Source organism: Taeniopygia guttata, chromosome 1 (genome assembly GCF_048771995.1).
Source record: "Taeniopygia guttata chromosome 1, bTaeGut7.mat, whole genome shotgun sequence".
NCBI lineage: Eukaryota > Metazoa > Chordata > Aves > Passeriformes > Estrildidae > Taeniopygia > Taeniopygia guttata.
Window position 1 is genome coordinate 59,522,188 of NC_133024.1, and position 21,963 is coordinate 59,544,150.

At 41.6% G+C, this 21,963-nt stretch overlaps 1 protein-coding gene and 1 long non-coding RNA gene across 2 annotated transcripts in view; one reads left to right on the top strand and one right to left on the bottom strand.

Moving 5' to 3' along the window:
• Positions 1 to 4,262: 4,262 nt before the first annotated feature.
• Positions 4,263 to 6,502, bottom strand: LOC115495189 (uncharacterized). Its single transcript, XR_003960303.4, has 3 exons — positions 6,361 to 6,502; positions 5,956 to 6,247; positions 4,263 to 4,470 (listed from the first exon to the last, which is right to left on the bottom strand). It is a non-coding gene; the product is annotated as an uncharacterized lncRNA (long non-coding RNA).
• Positions 6,503 to 9,623: 3,121 nt separating this feature from the next.
• Positions 9,624 to 21,963, top strand: part of GTF2F2 (general transcription factor IIF subunit 2) — a 78,061-nt gene continuing 65,721 nt past the window's right edge. Inside the window, exons 1-4 of the mRNA XM_030272280.4 lie at positions 9,624 to 9,812; positions 16,140 to 16,213; positions 16,697 to 16,715; positions 17,478 to 17,622. Coding sequence (XP_030128140.1) covers positions 9,747 to 9,812; positions 16,140 to 16,213; positions 16,697 to 16,715; positions 17,478 to 17,622 — 304 coding nt within the window. The 5' untranslated portion in view covers positions 9,624 to 9,746. The remainder of the gene's footprint in view (positions 9,813 to 16,139; positions 16,214 to 16,696; positions 16,716 to 17,477; positions 17,623 to 21,963) is intronic.

A 21,963-nucleotide genomic window follows, 5' to 3' on the forward strand; every position in this document is an offset into this window, starting at 1 on the left:
GAAGTTAGGTTTGAAATTCACCTCATCTTTTCTGAGGAGTGTACATGCCCCAAAACTCATCTGCTTTCTTCACATGTACTAGCTGGCTCCCGAAAAGCTATTACACCTACATCAAATTCTTTATCTTGAAACCTTTGGCTCTTACAATACTGACATGCCAAAAGGCTTCATAGACTGCAAATAGGAGGGGCAGCAAGGGAGGGACTGGATCTGGTTTCTAAAAAATAGAGCACTATGACATACTTCACAGAAGATCTTAAATTCTGTTTCACGGGACAGAGTGGGGTTTTAGCACAAATTTAAAAGAGATGCTCACTTTTGAGTAGCAACAATGACGCACAGCTACAAATTCCTTCAATGCTCAGACCCCCCTTCACTCTTTCAGCCCCTGCCTGGAAAAAACACCTCTGCACTCCTTCCGGAGGCTCCTCTCCATAAGGGCAACGTCATTCAAGCTGCCCTTTCACTGAGCCTCAGTTTCCCATCTGTAGAACAAGGAAGGAGGACAGGCTCAGGCTTAGGCACTCCAGTCTGCCATCTCACCCACTGCTTATCAGTCACTGCTTGTGTTTTCTCCTAACCATGGCCAGTCTCTCTCCACACTGCTACCTGCACTGCCCTCGCCCAGGATTTTGTACATTCACTGTCAACTTACTGCATGAGAGGGACAGTGTATCCTCCCAATAGCTCCCAGGGCAGCTGTGTAATAACTGTTGTACATTTCCACAGTGGGAGAAGACTTGAATCTCTTCTCCTTGAAGCCAGGCATCCTGAGACCTTCAGAGACGGCTTGGAGAAGGAGCATTGCTCATGGAAGGCAGCAAGCAGGGCAGAGGATGAGGGAATCCCCACAGTGTGGGCCAAGCCAATGCTGCAGCAATGCCCCCATGGGAAATGCTGACAGTGTGGGACTGAGCAAAGCAGAAGAGCGAGTAGTTCTGGGACCAGCAGAAACTCAGCCTGCAGGATAACCTTTGGAAGGAGAATCACCACCATACATATTTATCCCATTTAGAGAAAAGAGTAGCTAAACTTTGACTGTGGCCAAGGTTTTAATAAAGCATGAGACCAGCTGAGGCATTTCTCATACCTGTAGTATTTTAAGCATTCTCCTCCCTCAGGTTGCTCCGTTAGCTCTTAAGGGCTGGGTTTACACTGCTCTTGTTCTCTCTCACTGCATCTCTAGCAGCATCTCTTTCCTCAACTGGACCTCTAATTTCTATAGATTTATGGCAGTATAGTACCTTTAGGCTTTGGGTGAAAGTGATGGATGGTTTCAAAAGTTAGGGAGAGAGCCACTGTCAAGCAGGCACCTACAGAGACAACGTGACCCCAAGGGCTTCCTTCCCATAGAAAAACAAGCTAATGCTATGTAGTCATGACATTCAAGGCTCTATTATAATACAGAAACATAGAAACACAGAAATATTGGGGTATGAGCAGCCTAAACTTTGGCCTTTTTAATGTTTGGCTACTTGACTTTGCAATTACAATGACTCTTTCAAGGAATCATTTTTATATTCAATGCAGTACTTTTTGCAGTGGCATATTAACTTTTATGGACTCTGTTTAAATAGGGGAATATGCCTTGTAATTTTCTGCTGATTTTCACCTTTTTTGCATTTTTCCCTCAACACACTCTCACTCACTGAGAGTATAGTCGCAAACCCGTGCACAAATATGCAGAGGATCAGCAATGCAAAAGCCATCCACATCCTAGTCCCCATGCCATGGATAACGGGAGGCTGATGAGTCTGATCCTCGAGCCTTGCACAGACAGGCTCATTGAACTTGGCAGCACCACTTGTGTGCAGGGAGATGACTCACTCGAGCAGAGGCTGTGGGATCTGCCCCTACTTGTTGAGCCACTTTCTTCATAGCAAATATTGGCTGTTCAAACAACACTCTTGTTTCTATTTTGGGTCACAGTTTACAAGCAAAGACTAACAACAGTGGAAAAATGGAAATCCGCTACCAGCCAGCACTCTCCCGGCACTCTCAAAAGCAGCTTTCAGAAACTACATTATTGGAGAGGATCAGAATGGACAATTGCTCTAAATAACTTAAAAAGATGTTATTATCTGCCAGAGACTTCACATCTCCTAAGGGGAAGGTGAATATCTGGCACTTTCTCTAGCAGGTTAGAGGAGTAATTACCAGTGCGGAGACATCGACTCTTATCTTTGATAAGTTGTCAAGGATTTCTGAGATTAGTGAAATATCACAATGTTTTCAAAATATCAGCAAATTTTCTAGTGAAGAGCTGTACGGTTATGGGTGCCTGACTGAAGCATCTCTTAATGGCTGTCAGAAGTAATTTGCACTGTTGCTCAGCAGAGGCAACGGATGGTTTAATATCCAGGCCTTTTGTTCTGCACAGGCATGTCAGCTAAGTACATATTGTACCCAAAGGAAATTTCTACCCATTCTTTGCACATTTGCTTCTCTTTGTGTGCAATCGCCTGCTACTCCAACAGGCCAGTTCAAAGTCCCCCATCAAAACCATAATTGTGGTTCAATCAACAGTGTTTTACAAGAGGGAAAATGACTTCGCCACAAGTGCTCAAAATGGACGTCATGCCAAACTTACAATTCACCAAGGTGCACGGACACTTCACGTGACCTGCCTTGATTTTCAAAAGCTGAGTTTTATTGAGCAGTCATCTCAATGATTTTGTGTTGTTCTCCTTTCTAATATAGCAGTGGGCTCCCTTCTGCAAAGGATTCTGTATGCCTTGAATGTGCACGATGAGCTGGCAGGCACAAGTTACTTCTGATGTCTTGGTTTTCTTCAGCAGAAGCATGGTTGATATGTCACTGAGATCAGAACAAAAGGTCAAGGAAAGCAAAACAAAGAAATTTAATCTTGAATCTGCTACTCATCTCTCCACATGGTGAGAAAATCATTATGTATTTCTCTTTTTCAGTTTCAGCACTCTACATGTTGAAAAATGTTATACATCTATTAACACAGTATTAATACCTAAGACTAATAATGAGGGAAAAGCCTATCTCAGCCAAAACAAGGACTCAAAGTCAGTCAAAAGAGATTCCAGTGGAAGAGAAATCACACTTCTTTATTCTTAGCATTGTTAGAAAGATACTTTCTCTTTCACCCAAGAAATTCTCCATGTGAACAAAGAAAGTTCAGGTATTTTAACAAAGAGGTTAACATTCAGCTTTGTTAGAAAAAGCTTCAGTGACTCATCCACATATATGAAATGAAGAGTTGACCTGCTCATGTGGGGACTGCAGAAATGACAAGTGCATGTGAAACAGGGAGTGAGTTTCAGGAGGGAGGAGGACATATCCCGCAAGCTGCAAGTGCTGATTTGAGGGCTGCTGCTGCCAAATGCTCAGTCTCTGGGAGAAAGTATTCTCAGTGGTAAGTCTGCACTTTTCAACAAAAAGCAGGCTATCAAGAAATGGTCTCTGATAATAAATAATCCTAGAATTACTCTATTTCTTCCCCCGCAGCCCCATGTGCCATTTGCCAGAAGATAAAATGAAACAACATGAGGCCATCAGGACTATCTGTGGTCTCTGTCTCTCTCATGACCATTTGGCCCCTGTGTACTCATTGGATTTTCTTAATCTCACTGGTTTTATTTTCTGTTTTCCTTGGTTCCTTTTCTGTTTATTTTCCTCCCACTGACTGAAATGTCATTTCTGTTCCTTTTCTTTTCATGTTTACACCATAACAATTAACTAGAAGGCAAAATTTCAGACCTTATTTAACCTCATCCATCAATAGAAATCCAGTAAAATATGATCCAATTGCAGGTCTGTAACACTTGCTACTCATTCCAGCTTATTTATTTCAATTTGGTGGAAAAGCTGTTCTTTGTGTCAAAGAGAATGTATTTTCCTCTGGTCTCTAATAGCATTGTTAGCTTATGCTGAAAGGAGACAAACCACTTTTGCATAATCATATTTATTAGATCATTAGCACTGTTTTAGAGAAGTGCCAACAAGCAGCACATAGGAAAAAAGTGAGTTATCAGCAAAGGCCATTAGGTGGAAAAACGTTGGAGGGAACCCGCAGGCAGCACACAGCAGTAATGAAGCAGACACCTCTGATATCCCCAGTTAATTATCTCAGTGAGAATTTGTTGTGAGGTGCTGTTGTGGCTGAGCTACAGCTAGGTGCAAGGGTGGGACACGAGGTTAGATGCACAGCATGTGGTTCATTTCCTTTAATGACAGCAGTGACACATGTGGCATTGAAGAGTCCCAGAGTGATCACCTCTGAAGCAGTGACATCCACAAACTAGATGCCTTTGTTGCATTTATATGTACACACGATCTCAAAATTATATACACCTGTCTATGCTTTCAGGCTGGCAAACTTTCCAATAGAAGTGCCCTGTTTTTCTTTAGGAACATTGTAGATTTGTTCTTCTGGTCAATAATGTTGTTTTTGCTCAGTTTAGTCACACAGCCTTCTCCTAGTCTCATTGGAAGCTCCCTCTGCAAAACAGTAGTTCATTAGGAGATAATTTATGCATCAATAACATACCTTGGTGACTGTGCATTGCCTATACCTACAAAATAAGGGGACTATCAGTGGCATAGAATCAAGTTTGTTAAATTATAACATAAGGGAAATAAATCCATTGAAACATTTTCTTTCAGTAGCTGCAGAGAATATGCCTTGCTCTTCACCAGCTCATTAGTGGAAAGTTCAGGAGATGAGCGACTATAGATGCTGCTGACCTTTTGTGCTGAGGTAGTACATTACTCAAGAAGAAGACCAGAAAAAATATCAAGGAGTGCAGAAGTTCTATATAACATTTTCTATACACCTACAATGAAAAGGCACTTTAGAAAGTTACAAGTTGCTGAAGCCTCACATTACCTTTGTACTATTACTAGGTTGAAAATGTTGCATGCTTAAAGCTCCTTCTTGAGAGACAATGGTGAAAAAGGCTAGATAATATTTTTTTATGCATGAGAGGCACAAAAAGTACCTTGAGTTAAAAAGATAATGCCGATTTTATAGTCATTAAAAAAAATATTTTAAATTAGGTTTAAACCAAGTATCTGAAATTGTCTGACAAGTGTTTTCTTCCTTTGAAAAAAATAATTTGCAGTTGCATCTTTCAATTTTCTCTCTTCCCCCACTCCCACTCCTTCCTTGATATGGTGAAAATCCTAATAAGCAGGAATACAAGCTGCCTACAGCCACATTTACTGCACACTGTCAATATGATGGAAGACATGGTATGGGTTGGAACTGCAAGCAGAGGCGCAGTGCCATTACTGTGAAAACTAAGTATTCTCCAATATATAGCATAGATAAAAATGTGTGGCTGTAAATATATAGAAAGAATTAAAAATTATAAATGAATGAATGAAGGCTGCCAGCTGTTCAGAAGTGCCTTTTTGTGTTGTGTTTTGCAGCAGAAATGCCATGTTGAAGATTTCATACTGCCTAGGATTTTACTGAAATAGGAGCTCAGCCCTGTGGTTGATGTTTTCCAACTCTCTGCCACAGAACAGCTTGGAGTAAACAAGTCTGTTATTAACATGTTGCTCAAAAGCAGTTTGAAAACACAAAAGCTCCAACATATATTTTTGTCTTAAAAAGACACACTGGGAATACTTTGCTGCCTCAGGAAATAGATATGCAGCTTGATGGGCCATACCCTGTTTTGGAGTAAGTTACACAGAATTTATTTTCTCTTATTTGAAAATAAATAATAATGATCTGCCCAGATGTTCTTTTTGTCTTTGCAGATTATTTCTTCTCTTTTTTTCCAGCTTACACAGACCAACTGCACCACAAACGAGAGAATGATGCATTACAGTTGAAGATGGCAAAAGTTTACTAAAGCAGTTCAAACAATAATGGTAGTTTTGAGATTTAAGTTTGAGTTTTTCTGGCATCCTCATAAGTCTATGAGGTCTTCGCTGACTGAAAATTCAGGTATTCAGAATACAGGCAGCACTCACCTCCTCCAGCACATGGAATCCTCTCTGATGTTGTCCATCACTGATACCTTGTGGGAACACCAGCTCCCAGGAGCACATCTTCACTAGTTCTTGCTGGGCTTTGAGGAAGGCACATGGGTTCCTAAATGCAAAACTCCCATCACCTTCAACAGGGCAGCATCAGGCTTTTTGCATCTTCCGCTGAGCTGATTTTCACCAACTACCACCAGGCTGCATCAATTAGCCTGTTCCTAAAACATTTGAACAGAAATTCTGTGTGGCTGCTGATGATGCTCTCAACTCTTCATCTCACCTAATAGGACAAGGGGAAAATAAAAATGAAAGGCTGTGTAAGTCTCAATTTGGCCATCTCTCTTCTCAGACACATCTATTTCCATGCAAGCAAGAAGAAAATGGGTGACTAACACACAGCTCTGCAGCTCAACAGCTGGCCCCTGGGTCCTCCTCCATGGCACTAAACGTGTCCCCGGCAAACACAAGGTTGAGATTTTAAATGAGGAATTAATGAAAATGCGCACTTTTCCCTGCTTGTTGTCCCTTTAAATTCAGTTTCCATGGAAACAGCTATGGAAAGGCTGCCTGGAGGAAGCCAGGAAAGATCTCTGCCTGGTCGCCTTCCCCTCTGGGTTGCCAGCTGAGCCACTCCAATTGTCAGGCTTTTACAGAGGTTTTTGCTATTGTCATTTACACATGGAATACGAGTGATGACTCCTCATGGATTCCCTCCCTAAGGAGTCCTGAGGTGGTCAGCCATGCTCCTGTCACCTGCTGCTGGGCTCTCTGCAAGTGGAGCTCCTTTCCTTCCATCTGGTGGAGCACAGGCCCATCTGAGCCCCCGTGATGCTGCTTTGCTGCAAATGTCACCCCTGTTAGAGACATCCATTCCACTGCTTTTTTCTTGTGAAACGTGGTGGTGCATGTGATCTGAGTACACAGACTGATCTGGGAGCAGTGGTAGAGGGACAATTTTGTTGTTAATTCAGTGTTTATCCCAGGGGAACATTTGAGATCCCTCCTGGAGTACTGCATCTAGCCCTGGTGTTCCCAGCACAAGGCAGACACTGACCTGTCGGATAAGATCTGGAGGAAAGGAACTAAAATGGTTAGAGGGCTGGAGCACTTCTCTTATGAAGACAGGCTGAGAGACTTGGGCATATTCAGCCTGGAAAAGCAGAAGTCCCAAGGAGATATTTTTGCAGCCTTTCAGTACATTAAAGGGGCTCACAAGAAAGAGAGAGAGACACTTTTTATTCAGGGCTTGTAATGAAAGGACAAGGTGCAATGGTTTCAAAGAGGGTGGGTTTAGATTGGACATCAGAAAGGAATGTTTCCAAATGAGGGTAGTGAAACATTGGAACAAATCATCCAGAGAAATTGTGGATGCCTTATGCCTAGACGTGTTCAAAGCCAGGTTGGATGGAACCTGGTTGGACCTGAGCAACCCGGTCTAGTGGCAAGTGTCCCTTCCCAGGGCAGGGGGTTTGGAATTAGATGGTCTTTAAGGTCCCTTTCAACCCAAACTGTTCTATGATCCTATGAGCAGGATCCAAAGCAGACTGTAAAGCAATAGTGTTTGTCTGTGTAGATCCACTCTTTTTCCAGGTGAACAAAACCAAAGGGTCTTAGACCTACAATATTTGGGGGTGACACAGTCCCAGAAAATGGGGCTGGTCTTACTACTGTTGAGATGCACCCACTACCATTTTTTGTAGCATTTGAGGAGCCTTTAGTAGGTCTATGTAAGGTTGTCTTAAAGAAAACTGCATTTTCAGTGGAAGTTGACTAACAGTATAAGATCTATCCACCCTCCGAGATGAGTTCTGCAGAAAAACACAGTTCAAATGTAAAAACAAAAGCAATTTTAAATTGCAATTAATTTTAAATGTGACTTACCCTAGTCAATATAATAGTTCAGTGTTAGCCATTATTGCTTCAGATACATATAAAAATGTTGTCCTCCTTGGTTACCTAGATGATTGCCTATAATTAGAAAGGCAGACTCTTATATCTGAGATATAATACTGAGATCATTTTTTATGAGCCAGATGAGCAATTTCCTGCATATTGTACCAGAAAATACCCTCTGCTTGCTGCTGGTACAGACTCAGATGGAGTACAACCTTCATCATTGAGCAATCAGACTTCAAAGAGGATGTAAACTTGTACTGGGGGCAATTCAGAGAGCAATGGACATAGCCAGAGGTCTAGAGAATAGACCTATGAGACAGAATTGAACAAACTGAAGTTATTTAGTATAAGAGGAGGCAAATCAAAGGGCTACATCTCAGTAAAAGGATAAAGTAAAAAGAGAAGATAACAAAATGCTTTCCATGCCATAGACTTATAGAGCAGTTTGGATTGGAAAGGACCTTAAAAATCATCTAGTTCAAACCCTCTGCAGTGGAGAGGGACACCTTCCATTAGACCAGGCTGCTCAGAGCCCTGGCAAACCTGGCCTTGAACACTGCCAGGGATGGGGCATCCACAACTTCTCTGGGCAACCCGTGCCAGTGTCTCCAGCATGTCCATGTCTTTCTTGTGCCCATAGTGGATAGAAGGGAGATAACAAAGTTAACCTGCAAAGGGGGAAAACTTCCCCAAAGACAGTGACAGCTGTAAAATAAGGACTTGGGTTTTTCTTAGCCAAATACACCCATCTCAACCTAGGATGGGCAGGCACTTTCTCTCTCCTGACAAGGACATTTTCAGTGTCTCAGATGCCCTCCTATCTTTGGACAGCCTATTCCAACACTTCTTCATGAGTTTTCTTTCTTGAAAGCTAAGCTTAAATCTTTACTTTTTATTCCCAGGAAGTGATTCACCAGCTGTGTTTTTCTAACTTTCGTGGCTTTTGAGCACACCATGATCCTCTGACCCCTTTCACAGAAGCTGCTCCTCTAGCCACCATTTCCCTCGTAAACAGAAAGGCACTGTCATGGTGTGCCTCCTCTCTCCAGGCTTCTCCTCCAGTCCTTCTAGATCATTTACATGGTGCTGTCTTTCTTCAGCATGTCGGGATAACTCTTCTGATACCAGGAGGGAATAACTTCCTACTCTGCGCTGGTGCTGCCTCACCTTGAAACCTGTGTGCGGTTTTGGGCGCTGCAGTGTAAAAAAGACATTAAGCTGTTGGAGAGCATCCGAAGGAGGGCAATGGGGGTGATGAAGGGCTTTGAGGGGATGCTGTATGAGGAGCAGCTGAGGTTCCTTGGTCTCTTTAGATTGGAGGAGACTGAGGGGAGCCCTCATTGCAGTTACAGCTTCCTCATCAGGGGAAGAGGAGGGGCAGGCACTGATTTCTGCTCTGTGCTGACAGTGACAGGGCCCAAGGGAACGGCCTGAAGCTGTGTCAGGGGAGGTTCAGGTTGGGTATCAGGAACAGGTTCATTGCCCAGAGGGTGGTTGGGCACTGGAACAGGCTCCCCACGGGAGTGGGCACAGCACCAAGCCTGACAGAGCTCAAGGAGCTTTTGGACAATGCTCTCAGGCACATGGTGTGACATCTGGGCACGTCCTGTGCAGGGCTGGGAGTTGGATGCGATGATCCTTACAGGTGCCTTCGAACCTAGGCTATCCGGTGACACAGGAACTTTCTGCGGGGGATTCCCGCCCCTTCCCACGGCCCCTCCAGGGCGGGGACTCGAACCCGCGGCCCCGACGCATGAGGGCCCACCCCGCCGTGCAGTGCGGGCGGAGGAGGTTTGTCCCTCACGGGCCGCCGTGTGCCGGGTGTGTTCCGCTGCCGCGCTCGTCTCGTCCGGCGCCCGGCCCGGCCCGGCCGCTGCCCCGCCATGAGCGACAAGGGCGAGCTGGACCTCACCGGCGCCAAGCAGAACACGGGCATGTGGCTGGTGAAGGTGAGGAGCCGCGGCCCCGGGCCCGGCCCAGCGCGGCCTGTGGCAGCCGGGTCCCTCCGTTCGTCCCGCCGCGCCGTGCGCGGGTTGGCGCCGTGGGGCCGCGGCTGCCCGCGCCGGGCTCGGCCTGTGGCCCGGGACAGCCGCTGTGCCTGCTCCCCTTCCCGGGGACAGCGCGGGCTTGGGCCCCGTGCCCGATGAGTAAAGGAGACACCGTAGGGAAAGCTGGGCTGCCGGGAGCTATCACAGAATCAGAATGTTGAAGGATTGGAAAGAGCCTTACAGATCATTCAGTCCCAAACATCCGAAGCCCCTTGCGGTGGGCAGGGACATCCAGGACTAGACCAGGTTGCCGAAGGCTTTATCCGGCCTGGCTTTGAATATTTCTAGGGATGGGGCATCCACGGCTTCTCTGGGCAACCTGTGCAATGTCTCACCACCCTCACAGTAAAACATCTTTTCCTTGTCATTGCTAGTGGTTTGCGATGAGCAACAAACGTGGCCATGTAACTTTTATTTTTCCAAAACTTTGAGAGTTGGAAAATGTTTTGAGTGTGCCAGATTCACGTCCTCATTAAAACTGTCCACATCCAGCAAGGAAAGAGGATGCCAGTGGCTTGTCATTACAGCTGCCTTTGGTGCTAGTGAAATACAGCTGTAGTGGAGGGGCTGTGAAAACGTAGCGAGGGTGTCAAATCAAACTTGTTTGGTGCAGGGCCACAGTCCAGCCTGGTGCCACCACTAACAGGCTGGCATTGCTCTGTTCCCTGGAGTCAGTGTTTTTGCTGTCAAGACATTTTGCTGCCAATACCAAGCATTGTTTCAAGAAGGGGAGCTTGAAGCTGATGGGGGAGCATGTGCCCTGCCTGCTTTGAGTCCCCTCTGGGCATGCTCCTCTTTTTCTAGACCTATATTTATTCCCTCTTGGGAGAAACAGTTCCTTCCTCCCCTTCCTCCTTTAGGAATAGTTTCAGACCATCAACTTGAAAGAACCTGTGGGGACAGGGTGGTACCCAAATACTAGTCCTGGGTGGTGAGGGGGGTTTAACACCATCACACTTCAGCTACCAAAACTGCTTGCTGTGGCCCTTAAAAATGTCTGGGGATTTCAGACTTGCTTTGCTGTGCAGAATTTTTGGTGGGCAGGTTGCTGCATCTGGCTTCCTCTTCTGACGCCTGAGTGTGTGATGACACAAAGCCACAATAAGCACTGTGCAAGTGCTCGAACTGTAGTGGCTTTTCCTGGGCACTGTCAATGAATGCTGGCAGCAGAAACCTGCAGAACTAGATCATGACATGCTGAGTGACAGGAAGATAAAATGGCAGATGAAATTAAGAAATTAAGAGCTGAAAGATCTAATCTGGTGTGCTTAGAGAAAAACTATCCAAATTATTTTTATGGACCAGCTGGGTTTCTGCTGGTTGTTGTCATTCAGGAAGAGTATTTTTTTCTGTACATGGAGATAACTCTATAAGAATATGTCAAATGAGCAGAGCCAACATTGGACATGATTACAAAAAGCACAGAAAACAAAAGGGAAAATATTATTGTACCATCATGTTGCCTCTATCCAGAATGCTCTGTGTAGCCATGGTCTCATCCCCCCTACTGTAGAAACTGTGCAGACCCAGGAACAGTACAAAGGAGATCACCAGATCTGGTCTTGGCAACAAAGAATGATGGCTGTGGAGGGAACTCCTAAATGCCAACCTTTTAGGCTGGCAAGAGGATTGATTTGGAAATCTTGCAGAGATCTGAAGGAATGAGTAATGTCACGGGTGGATAAGGAAGAAGTGAATAGGCAAAGGTGAACAGGAAAGAATCAGTTCAGACACAAGAATTAGAGGTGTGTCAGATTAATTCATTGCTGAGGCTCAGCAAGAGCAAAGGAGGTATTGTTTTGCACAATGTGTAGTTAAAATTTGGAACTTCTTGCAATTAGAAGTTCTGAATTTCAAAACTTTGCAGAAGCTCAAACACAGTCAAATTCTGGCAAGAAAATTGACTTGAGAGATTAAAAAGTAATATGCTGACAAACCCCATGTCTGCTAAAACAACCTAGAAATTAGAAAGCATGCTGGGGAAATCAATTTTCTTCGTATGTTCCTCCTGAAGTAACTGCCATTAGCTGCATTTGGGGACGGGACACTGAACTTGCTTGTGCTTTAGTCTGATACAGTTTGATGTTTCCTGAAGCAAGGACTTTTCAGGCAAATTTGTTCTTACAGCTGGTGCCACTCTGTTTAATGAGGAAACAGGACTGAAAGGAAAGCTGGACTATTACTCTTTCAAGTAAATGTTGATGCGGTTCTTCATGCATGTGTTCTGACCTTACATCTGTCTTCTTGTTTAGTAATGATAGTAAAACATATTTAAAAGATGCTAACACTGATAGATGATAACATGGGGTATGCCGGATTTTATCTTTTGATTTCTTTTGGACTTGAACTTGGAAACAACCACATGTGTTAGCAGGACTTCCAACTCAGAGACAAGACAGTGCGTAGTACCTGTACTTTTTATCTTCACTAGCTAGGGCAACGAGGATGAATTTATCCTTCCTTTGAGGAAGAGAGCATTCAGTTCTGATGGAATAAAAAACCTGGCTTATTTGATTTCCTTTTAGCATGCATTGTGCTAGCACAGGAAGTATTCCAGAGAGACTACTTAACAGGCAATAAAAGACTGTAGTGATGAGTATTTTAGAAGCATGAGCAATAAAAGGAGGTACTATAAAGAGAGTGAGTTGCTTTAGTACAAATCCAGAAAGCCACTAGGTTTTTATTTCTGTGTTTTCAGTGAAAACTAAAGTAGAGAAATAGTAGTAGTATTTGGTTATGTACTTGTGGTAAAGTGAACCCATTTAGTGTTAGCCATTAGAATGTTAATTTCTTGCTCTCTGAGTGTGTTGGTCAGATTTTTTAATTTAAGCTGTTGCATTGTCCTATAGCTAGAAAGATGATACCTTTATTTAATTATTTTTGTATGTTTAAAGAAAAATTTAAATATAGAATCTGACATCAGCCTTAGTTTCTGTTGTATGCACTGCATATGTATTGCTATATAGAGAAAGAGCTAATTTAGTTTTTTGCAGAAAAGTGGAACTAGTTTGTTACAGAGAGGGACTGCTTGTGTGTTCCCTTCTAAAGGGGGTAGGAAGCTGTGCCCAAACTGGAAGATGAGTGGAGCAGGCGCCCTCGTGTCCTACACTGCCTGTAGCGTGCCTCGTGTACTGCAGCCTGGGCAGTGCTGTGATGTGAGTAGCAAGAGGAGAACAGCAGTGGGAAGAAGTGAAGCTCCTTAGTACATCACATTTGTTCTAGTGATTAAACTGTAATTTTTTTTCTTTTTTGGAGAGAGAAGTGTTCTTACCTACAAATCCCAGAATAAAGACCACTTGTCCTGAAAGGTTACATTCAGTCGCCTTTCGGTTGGGCAGGTCGCTCTTTCTGTGCATATGTAGTTTTCAAAATTTTCCTGTGGGATCTGTGAAAATTCTGCCCTATAGAAACAGGTTGCTCTTGTTTTCTGTGTGTCTTGCAAGGATTGTTAAGATTTTAAAACCTGACTCTTTACCATATTTATTATGTTAAAGCTAAAAGAAAGGTGCAAAACAAGATGTCTACAGCATTTAAGACTTTATTTAGTCTTTCCTGATTGTTTACGTCATTAGCATGTGGGTTTGTGAGCAGCACCTGGTTCTATCTGAAGTACCTATGGATAGCTGGAAGTAATCCTTTGATCACAGCCCTTCATAATGCTTTGTCTTGCTCTGCATAGCCCTCAGCTGCAGGTAGGTCAACAGAAAGATGATTAAATGCACTCTTTGAGACCTTCCCATACAGTATGATTGATTTGCAACCTATTAATCTGACTTAATTCCCAGTCTGAATGTATTATATAGCAAGTCAGTGATTTTAACACCATGAGAGCCCTTCACTCCTTGTCCACTCATACTGAATGTACATCTACCTTATTATCTGGCAGTATAAACAGAGATTAGGTGTAAGCATGTAGTAATATTTCTGTTGAGCCAGCTGAAGCATGTTATAGCATTTATCTTGACATTAGAAAGAAAATGGTATCTGATTTGGTATGGGATCTGCTGTAGAAAGTTGCCACTTTGAAAACTGAAAAAATACGTACCAATAGATAGTGCCAATTCATGCCTTTCTGTTGTGCTTTTGAGGTATTTTTGACCAAAGTTGTCTGAACGTTATGGGAACCTGGACTGCCATTTAGTTTGTCTGAATAGTTGGAGGCATCTCGATTTTGTAGCTGTTCCACATGTACTTCATGAGGTGCTGTGAGTCTAAAGGTAAATGCTAACTAAGCACCAGTTCCAAGATCTGGGGTTCTTGAATAACTGATAAATGTAAAGTTAGTGTTAATTTAATTTGAGCTTTAGGAAGTTAGGAGATTGTTCTTTGTCAGCAAGTTATTGGAACAGGCTCTTTTTCTCCCTAGCTTGGCTTAGTTTTTACTCTATACAAGACAAAAATTAGGCTTCAAAGTGCTTCTTTGCTGCTTGAAACAGAAAATGCCCCAGGTATAGCTTAGTGTATTTCTCTTTGTTACTGGCTGTGCTGCACACTGTTTTTCCACATGGGCACAGATGTTTTCGGTAGCTGTGGACTGTGTGAGCCAGGTCAAACTTTGCTGTGCCAGTAAAGAACATGGCTGTATAGTTCTGAGGAGTGTACTGCTTGCCAGAGCCTTTATTGCACATTTTGAGCCAGGTCACCCAATGCTGCAGATACCACAGCCTTTGCAACTGAAGGAATTAGTGTGTAGGTGAGGTAACAGCACTGCAGCAGCTTTTAATTCTCAATTTATGCAGGTCTTGTTCCTGTTCCTGGACTAATCACTACTTTGTGCAGTTGTTCTGGTAGAAGTCAGCCACTGCTCCTAGCTAGACCAGTCTGCTCTTTCTATATACTGACCAGCTGCACAAAGACTTTGCCCAGTGCAGTGAAGAGCTGGGAAGGAGTGATGGGAGGCAGATTTGCCTAGGGTGGTTCTGCTTTTGGAGGAGTGGCAGTAGGTTGTGCCTTCTGCTCAACGTGTCTGAGGTTCCCAGATTCTAAGCCTTCCCTTCACAGCAGAAATTGCTGAACTTCTCATCGCTGTGATTGGTTGGTTGATTTTTTTTTTCCCCAGAGAGATGATAATTTCTAATGAATATTTAAAAGTATAATTTTACCCTATAAAATACTGGGACTCCTTAGTTTAAGGCTATGATGCTGATCTTTTTCTGCCTTTTATGATTGGATAGTAGTATTTGAGATTGGAGTTACTAAGTTTTTTCTCATTTGAGACTCTACATTGGTGTTATTTTTGTGCCACATTATTCTCTTTATTCTCTCTAACTGAATGTGTATACACATGTGTATATATGTGTGTGTGTGTGCATGTATATGTATATAACAGCTCGAGAAGTAGGCTTGCATAAGCTTCATAAAGTTCAACAAGGCCAAGCACAAGGTCCTGCACTTAGGTTGGAGTAACCCCCAGTATCAGTGCACAGGGAAGAAAGGACTGAGAAAAGCTCTGAGGGGGGTGCTGGCAGATGAGAGACTGGACATGACCTGGCAATGTGCACTTGCAGCCCAGAAAGGCAATTCTTTCCAGGGCTGCAACAAAAGCAGCCTGGGCAGTATGTCAAGGGAGGGGATTCTGGTGACACCCCACCCTGGATTGCTGCATCCTGCTCTGGGACCCCCAGCATAAGAAGGATGTGGACTTGATGCAGCAGGTGCAAAGGAGACCACAAAGATGATCGCAGAGCTGGAGCACCTCTTCTGTGAAGACAGATGGAGAGATCTGGGTCTGCTCAGCCTGGAGGGGAAAAGGCTCCAGGGAGACCTTACAGGTGCCTTCCAGTGCCTCAGGGAGGCTGATGAGAAAGATGGAAACAGACTTTTTAGTAGGGCCTATAATTGGACAAGGAGTAATGGTTTTAAGTGAAAGGAGGGTGGATTTAGTCTAGATGTAAGGAAGAAATGTTTTATAATGAGGGTGGTGAGGCACTGGCACAGGTTGCCTAGACAAGCTGTGGATGTGGCATCCCTGGAGGCATTCAGGGTCAGGTTGGATGGAGTTCTGAGCAAACTGATCTAGTTGCAGATGTCCTTGCTTATTGCAGGGGTTTGGACTAGATGTCTGTTAGGGCCCCTGCCAACCGAAACCATCTATGGCTCTCTGCTGTCTGCTTAGCTCATACTTTATTCTGAAGTGGTCAGGGTAAAAGCATTTAAAGTATTTACTTATACACAGTTTGTATAGAATTTTAAAATCTGTTTTTCTTGAAATCTGTTGCCTTTTCTTAGGTCCCCAAATACTTGTCACAACAGTGGAGTAAAGCTTCAGGAAGAGGTGAAGTGGGAAAACTAAGGATTGTCAAGTAAGCCTTTATTCTAAATTTACTGATTGCATTTCTTAGAAATTATCTGTGTAAAATAAGAGTATGTTGCACCTGTTCTAAGACATAATTCTTGCCAACAGTGTGCATATTTCTCTGATCCATGAGTAGTGTTTGTTTGTGTAGTGATTAGGAATATAAATTGTACAAAATTATACTGGGGAATCACACTGTCCCATTACATGAGGTTTGATTTCCTAGGTTTGAGGAAACCTAACTGCAGAATTTGCTTTTATTTACATGAGTTATTTTGCTGCTTCTGTTCTCACATGCTGACTTCTCCCATTTATTCTTGGGCATCAGCATAACAAAATATTGAACAGCCCAGGAGTGAAGATGAATAACAAAAGTAGAATTCGAATTTGCTTGTTTTATCAGGAAAGCTAAACTTGAGGAATTAGGTTATGGAACCATTGTTAAATATTTTAAAATATTTATATATTTATTAAATATTTTCTTTTTCAGAAATCAAGGAAGAACGGAAGTAAGTAATTGCTAAAGTTTATGTTTTGAATTCTAAAAACTGTTTAGAATGTGCTGGTTTCTAATGTCACATATTTTTTGTTATACCTCTAGTGAAGCGTTGTACCACTGAATCAGGAGGAGGGAATTCTGTTAGTAGTTCTGCCCATAGATAGATGCCTGTGAAGCTTGCATCAGGTCTCTGTTCTCTCACTTTGTTTACCTTGTCTTCAGACACTTTGAGGTGTGTTAGTGCAAAAGGCTGAGGAGGATGCACAGGAAAAGCATGCAATGCTGGTGTGAAGTATCCCTCTTCAAGCTTCCTTAGCTTCACTATTGAATGTGAACATGGCAAAGGAGCTGTGTTTAAACCTCTTCTGTGCTGTATGTAATTCAGGAGTCCCAGGCTAGTAACACTTGTGGTACATCATCACTTTTTCTGGAACTCAGCTAGCTGTGCAAAACATTTTTCAGCACTCATACTGAGCAATGGCTCAAGACCTATTATGCCATACATTTTAACAAGTAAAATCAAATTGTCCTCTGACTTCAGGAGGAGGTAATTTATCTTTTTGAAAGCTGAGTAAATTTTATTAAGTATATGAAAGCTTTGAATTCTGTATTTCAACAAGACATCAGTGTGGAAGGACTCTTATATCACCCTTTATTTTTGAAATAGAAATATCCTATACTACTTACGTTTTCTCTCTTTTTGTTTCTCCATAACTTGGGAAACAATGCAGTTGAGTCTGTTTGGTAACACTGTGGCAATTGTGACTGTTAGGTGTCATTTACTTTGAATGAAGAGCTTGCAAGCATCAGTGATATTGGAGGAAAGCCTGCTTCAGTCAGTGCACCAAGGGAACATCCATTTCTTCTGCAAAGTGTGGGAGGACAGACCTTAACAGTGTTCACAGAAACTTCAGTAGGTAAGTTAGAATTAAAGTTGTTATGACTTTACCAGTATGTCTGCTTTCAATAAACTCAGTGCTGAAAAAGACAGAAGACTCGTAAGTCAGATCTTGGCTGTTTTGGTGTTTTCTGTGTAGATAACACTGTTGTAATTTTTTTGTGTCTGTCTGTTTACTTGTGGTGTGATTGAGCAACTGATTTAAGTTCTCCGGGGTTATCATGTACATTTCAGTTCTGAGTCTGCTGGAGACAGCAGGGGGAATGTGGAATGCAATACAGAGTGCAGTACATTGTGTACATTCGCCTTTAGGGTTTTGACTGAAAAACTATCATTTTCTGTTCCCATGTATTTTTTATATGAACTAGTATTTGGTCTTTTTTCCTTGAACTGCTCTCAGCTGTGACTATAAATTTATAAGAATGCTGATTTTTCCTCTGTTCATGTTTTTTAATTTAATCAATTAATAATTTTGCATTTCACAGCAACTAGAAACAGTTACTTGAGGATGTGGATTTACTGAGTAGAAGTTACTATTTTAACTGGGAGCAAAGGGTGGTTAGTTGCATGAGAAATGATTGGGATGAAGCACTGAATAAGCATAGACCCTGTCAAAATTGTTTTTGTTTGAGATTAGCAAGCATAACATGCAGACAGTGAGTTTTCCTGAAAGTGATTTAAATGCAAAATGGCTAAAATCTTTTGCTGTTGCGTTTAAGTTGGTACAGTGACAGTACAGTCAAAAATATACTTTATTGTGCTTTTCTTGCTTGATTTTTTTTTTTTCTTTGAAAAATGAACATGCCACAAATATTCCAAATTCCTGTCAGATTCCATACAGGCACCATGTTCCTGAAATTTCTTAGAGACACCATGTGGTTAAATGTATAGGCATGTTTTGAGCTCCATGTCCATTTTCAACAAATTTCTAAGTGAATTATAGCTAGTGGGAAAACAGGTGTCTGAAGGGTGGACTGTACAGATGTCCCAACTGAAAGAAAGGCTGCTACTGTATTGGATGCCAGAAAATCCCCATGGAAAAACCCACTATACTGACCATGGAAAAACACTCGGTAAGAACTTACATATCTTTGCACATCGGTCAATCCACCATAAGGCAATAATAGGAAATTGAAATTCATTCATTCCTAGGTTCACAGACCAGATATAATTAGCATATTTTTTTTTCTGAAAAGCATCTTGTCCATTTTCTTTTTTTAATCTGCACCATGTAAAACAATATGTCAGTTTGAACCATGGACCAAAGATTAAGCTGGTATGGAACTGCAGATGTCATCTAGAAGAGTGCAGTTGAGGAGTTAGGCAATGAAATATGGATAAAAAAGATGAGCTGTTGCTCTCAGTCAGTACCCTTACTGAGGACTGACTTAAATCAACCAGAGCAAATAGCTTAAAGCAGTTGGGTTTTATACAAGGTGTGGTTTTTTTTTGATTGTGGGTTTGTGATTTGTTCCCCACTCCACCCTTTTTTTGAGGACATTGAATATCCCAAGATCTATTCTCTGTGTAGTCCTTTAAACCTGGGATCCTTATGTTGAAGTGACTGTCTTTTTGATGGCTTTTTTGAAATATGCTCTGATCTTGGAAGATGCTGTAGGCAGTTTATATATTCGGGATAATTCAGCACTTCACATTGACTCATCAGGTCATTTAGAGCAAGAAAAAAGATCAGATTTGACAAGTAATGTAATATTTTCTGCATGATGTAATTTCTGGTCTTCTGAATGGATTTTCTGTGGGTTTTGTTTTGCTTTGTCTTAACTGAACTTGCTTCTCCTACTTGTAGTGTTGAAAGAAATCCTTTTATTCTTTCATTGTAAATGTCTGCATCTCTGGTGGTTCCTTATTTCTTAATGGACAGCAATAGGTTCTTCTAAGGTGCAATTTATTGTGTCTGAAGTGTAATGAATTGCAGTTTCTTGCTCTTCTGCAGTGTGTATGTGTATCTGAGCTAATAGGAAGCTTGGTGAAGTGGCTCCCATCCCAGATACTGTTAAAAATCTGTCCTGTGTTGGATTTCACACATGCTACATCCTCTGTTTGGATTAGCTCTGGGATTTCTCCCATATATTTTCTTTTATTTTCTTTTCTTTTTTCTGTAATTTGAAATAGCCCCAGTGAATAATACTGAGTACTCTGAAGGTGGTAGTTGCAAAGTATCTCCCTAGTCCCTTTGCAAGGCATTGTCTCCCTGCTGGGCAGATCACTGAGGCCTGTGGTGGCATTCCTAAACATGAGTGTAGCAAAGCTGAAGCATGGCTTCTGTCATGTCTGCAGAGGGATCCAAAGCACACTTGTCTCTTGCTGTCTAGGTCTTGCTGTCTAGGCTGGTTTTGGTGTTATTTCTGCATTAAATATGAACCACATTCTGTTCCATAAACATCACCATATGTACATCAACAGTTGCTATGCTACAATGCTATTTGTGCTTCTAGTCATTTTATCTCATCTTTGTCATCAGCTATCATAGCTGTGATTTTTTGGCGGGTGAAAAGCAGAAGATTTTGCATATATTTTAATGTGTCTTATTGAACAAAATAAATTCTTCATATGTGCATATAGCTAGAAACTATCTAGGGGCAATTCATGGGCTTGATACATAGGGTATATTTGGTTAAAATTGTTTTCTGAGGTTCGCGCTGGCAGACACCCTGGCATAAAATAATACTGTAATTCAACAGTTTATTTCCTCATTGAAGGAATGGGAAGACACTTTTGTTAAATATTTAGCTGCAAACTTTTCTGATTATGATAATACATTGCCTTCCTTACTGCTTTAATTGCCCATTGCTTAATTTTTCTGCCAGCACATAGTTTAGGTTTGCTTGATCTTAATATAAGTAAAATTGCAGCTTTGTTAAAGATACTGATAAACGTTTCTTATTGAACTGTTTTTCGGAAAAATGTGCTACTAATATGACTTGTGAAAACATAGACCTTGGCAGGCAATTGCATCCCAGATTGTAAAGGACTGATGGGTGGAGGAGAAGATTTTACATTGTAGATACAGATAAAGTATAAGATATTTCTGTAAAGTTGGATGAGATGATGAATTTTATTTAAATTTTGAATATATCTTCAAAACTCCCCCTTCATAAGTGGGATAGCCGTATGTCTATTTTTGCATCTTTAAATTCTTTCATGCTCTTTCCATCTTACTGAAAGTAAAAAGTGTTCAAAGAATTCCATTGACAGAACACATACCAGATCTTTGCTTCTGAGCAGCATTCATGCATGGACTGTCTCACTGTTTTATGCTTCACAGAACATTGCTGGCTTTTAATATTTTGTTTTTCTTCAGTTTCCTGAGCCTTCTCTCCTTCAGAAATTCAGTTAGTGACACTCAATTATTTTTTGTGTTCTTGTTCAATAATACATGTTACTCTGCCTATATACCAAAGAACAGCTCCTTTATTCTCACATTCCTTGAAAATTCTCCCATTGTTTTGAATTGTTGGGTTTTTTCCTTTATACAGCTTCTCATGTATGAAAGGACCTCTTCTGAGTTTGAACATGAATCACACCTACCATATAACATATAGTGTGCAATTGTATTCCAGTGAAAATGAATATTCAGAGGTTTTTATTCTGTATTTTGTATATCTGTATTTTTAAATATCAGCTTTACCCAGCCATTAAAGAAATGTAAAGGGAACAAATCCTAATAAAAGCCTTTCATTAAAGCAGTTACTACTTTAATTACACTTAATTATTCTCAGTAAAATACAGTGTGCTCAGAATCTTGACGCCTTGTAATACTGTTTCCAATTCTATTAGATAAGTATCTGAATTCTGAAATTCCTCATCAAACTGTTGTTTAGGAAATAAACACCCTCACTGTTCTGCCATCTTAGTGCAACCTGATGAGGAGTTTTGATGTGTACCTGTCTACATTAATAATACTTTCCAGTTGTTTCTGTTCAGGCTGTCACTTAACCACATATTCCAGTCTCCAGAAGATTTTGGGATCTAACCTAATGCTTCTTTGTTCTGTTTGGTACTTCAGTCTTTTGTGGACTAGCAGAAGCAGAAAACCTATCAGTAGCCTTATGATCAAAAGTAATAGAAGCAGCAGCAGCCTTTCAAATCTATGGCATTTATGCAAATTTCCAAATATTTTTTGAGATGAAACCCTTGATCAGAAAAGGAGAATTTGAGGCTCAGGCTAGTTTAATTACAGACATCATTTTGATGGCTCAGAATGTTATGTGTGTTATTGAGACATACAGTCCATTTAGAAAACAATTGCTTACATTATACCCCTTCTCCATCTCAAAAAAATGGAAATGATATTTTTTTTAATTACTTATGCATGTTGAAGGGTTAAAAAAGTACTGTA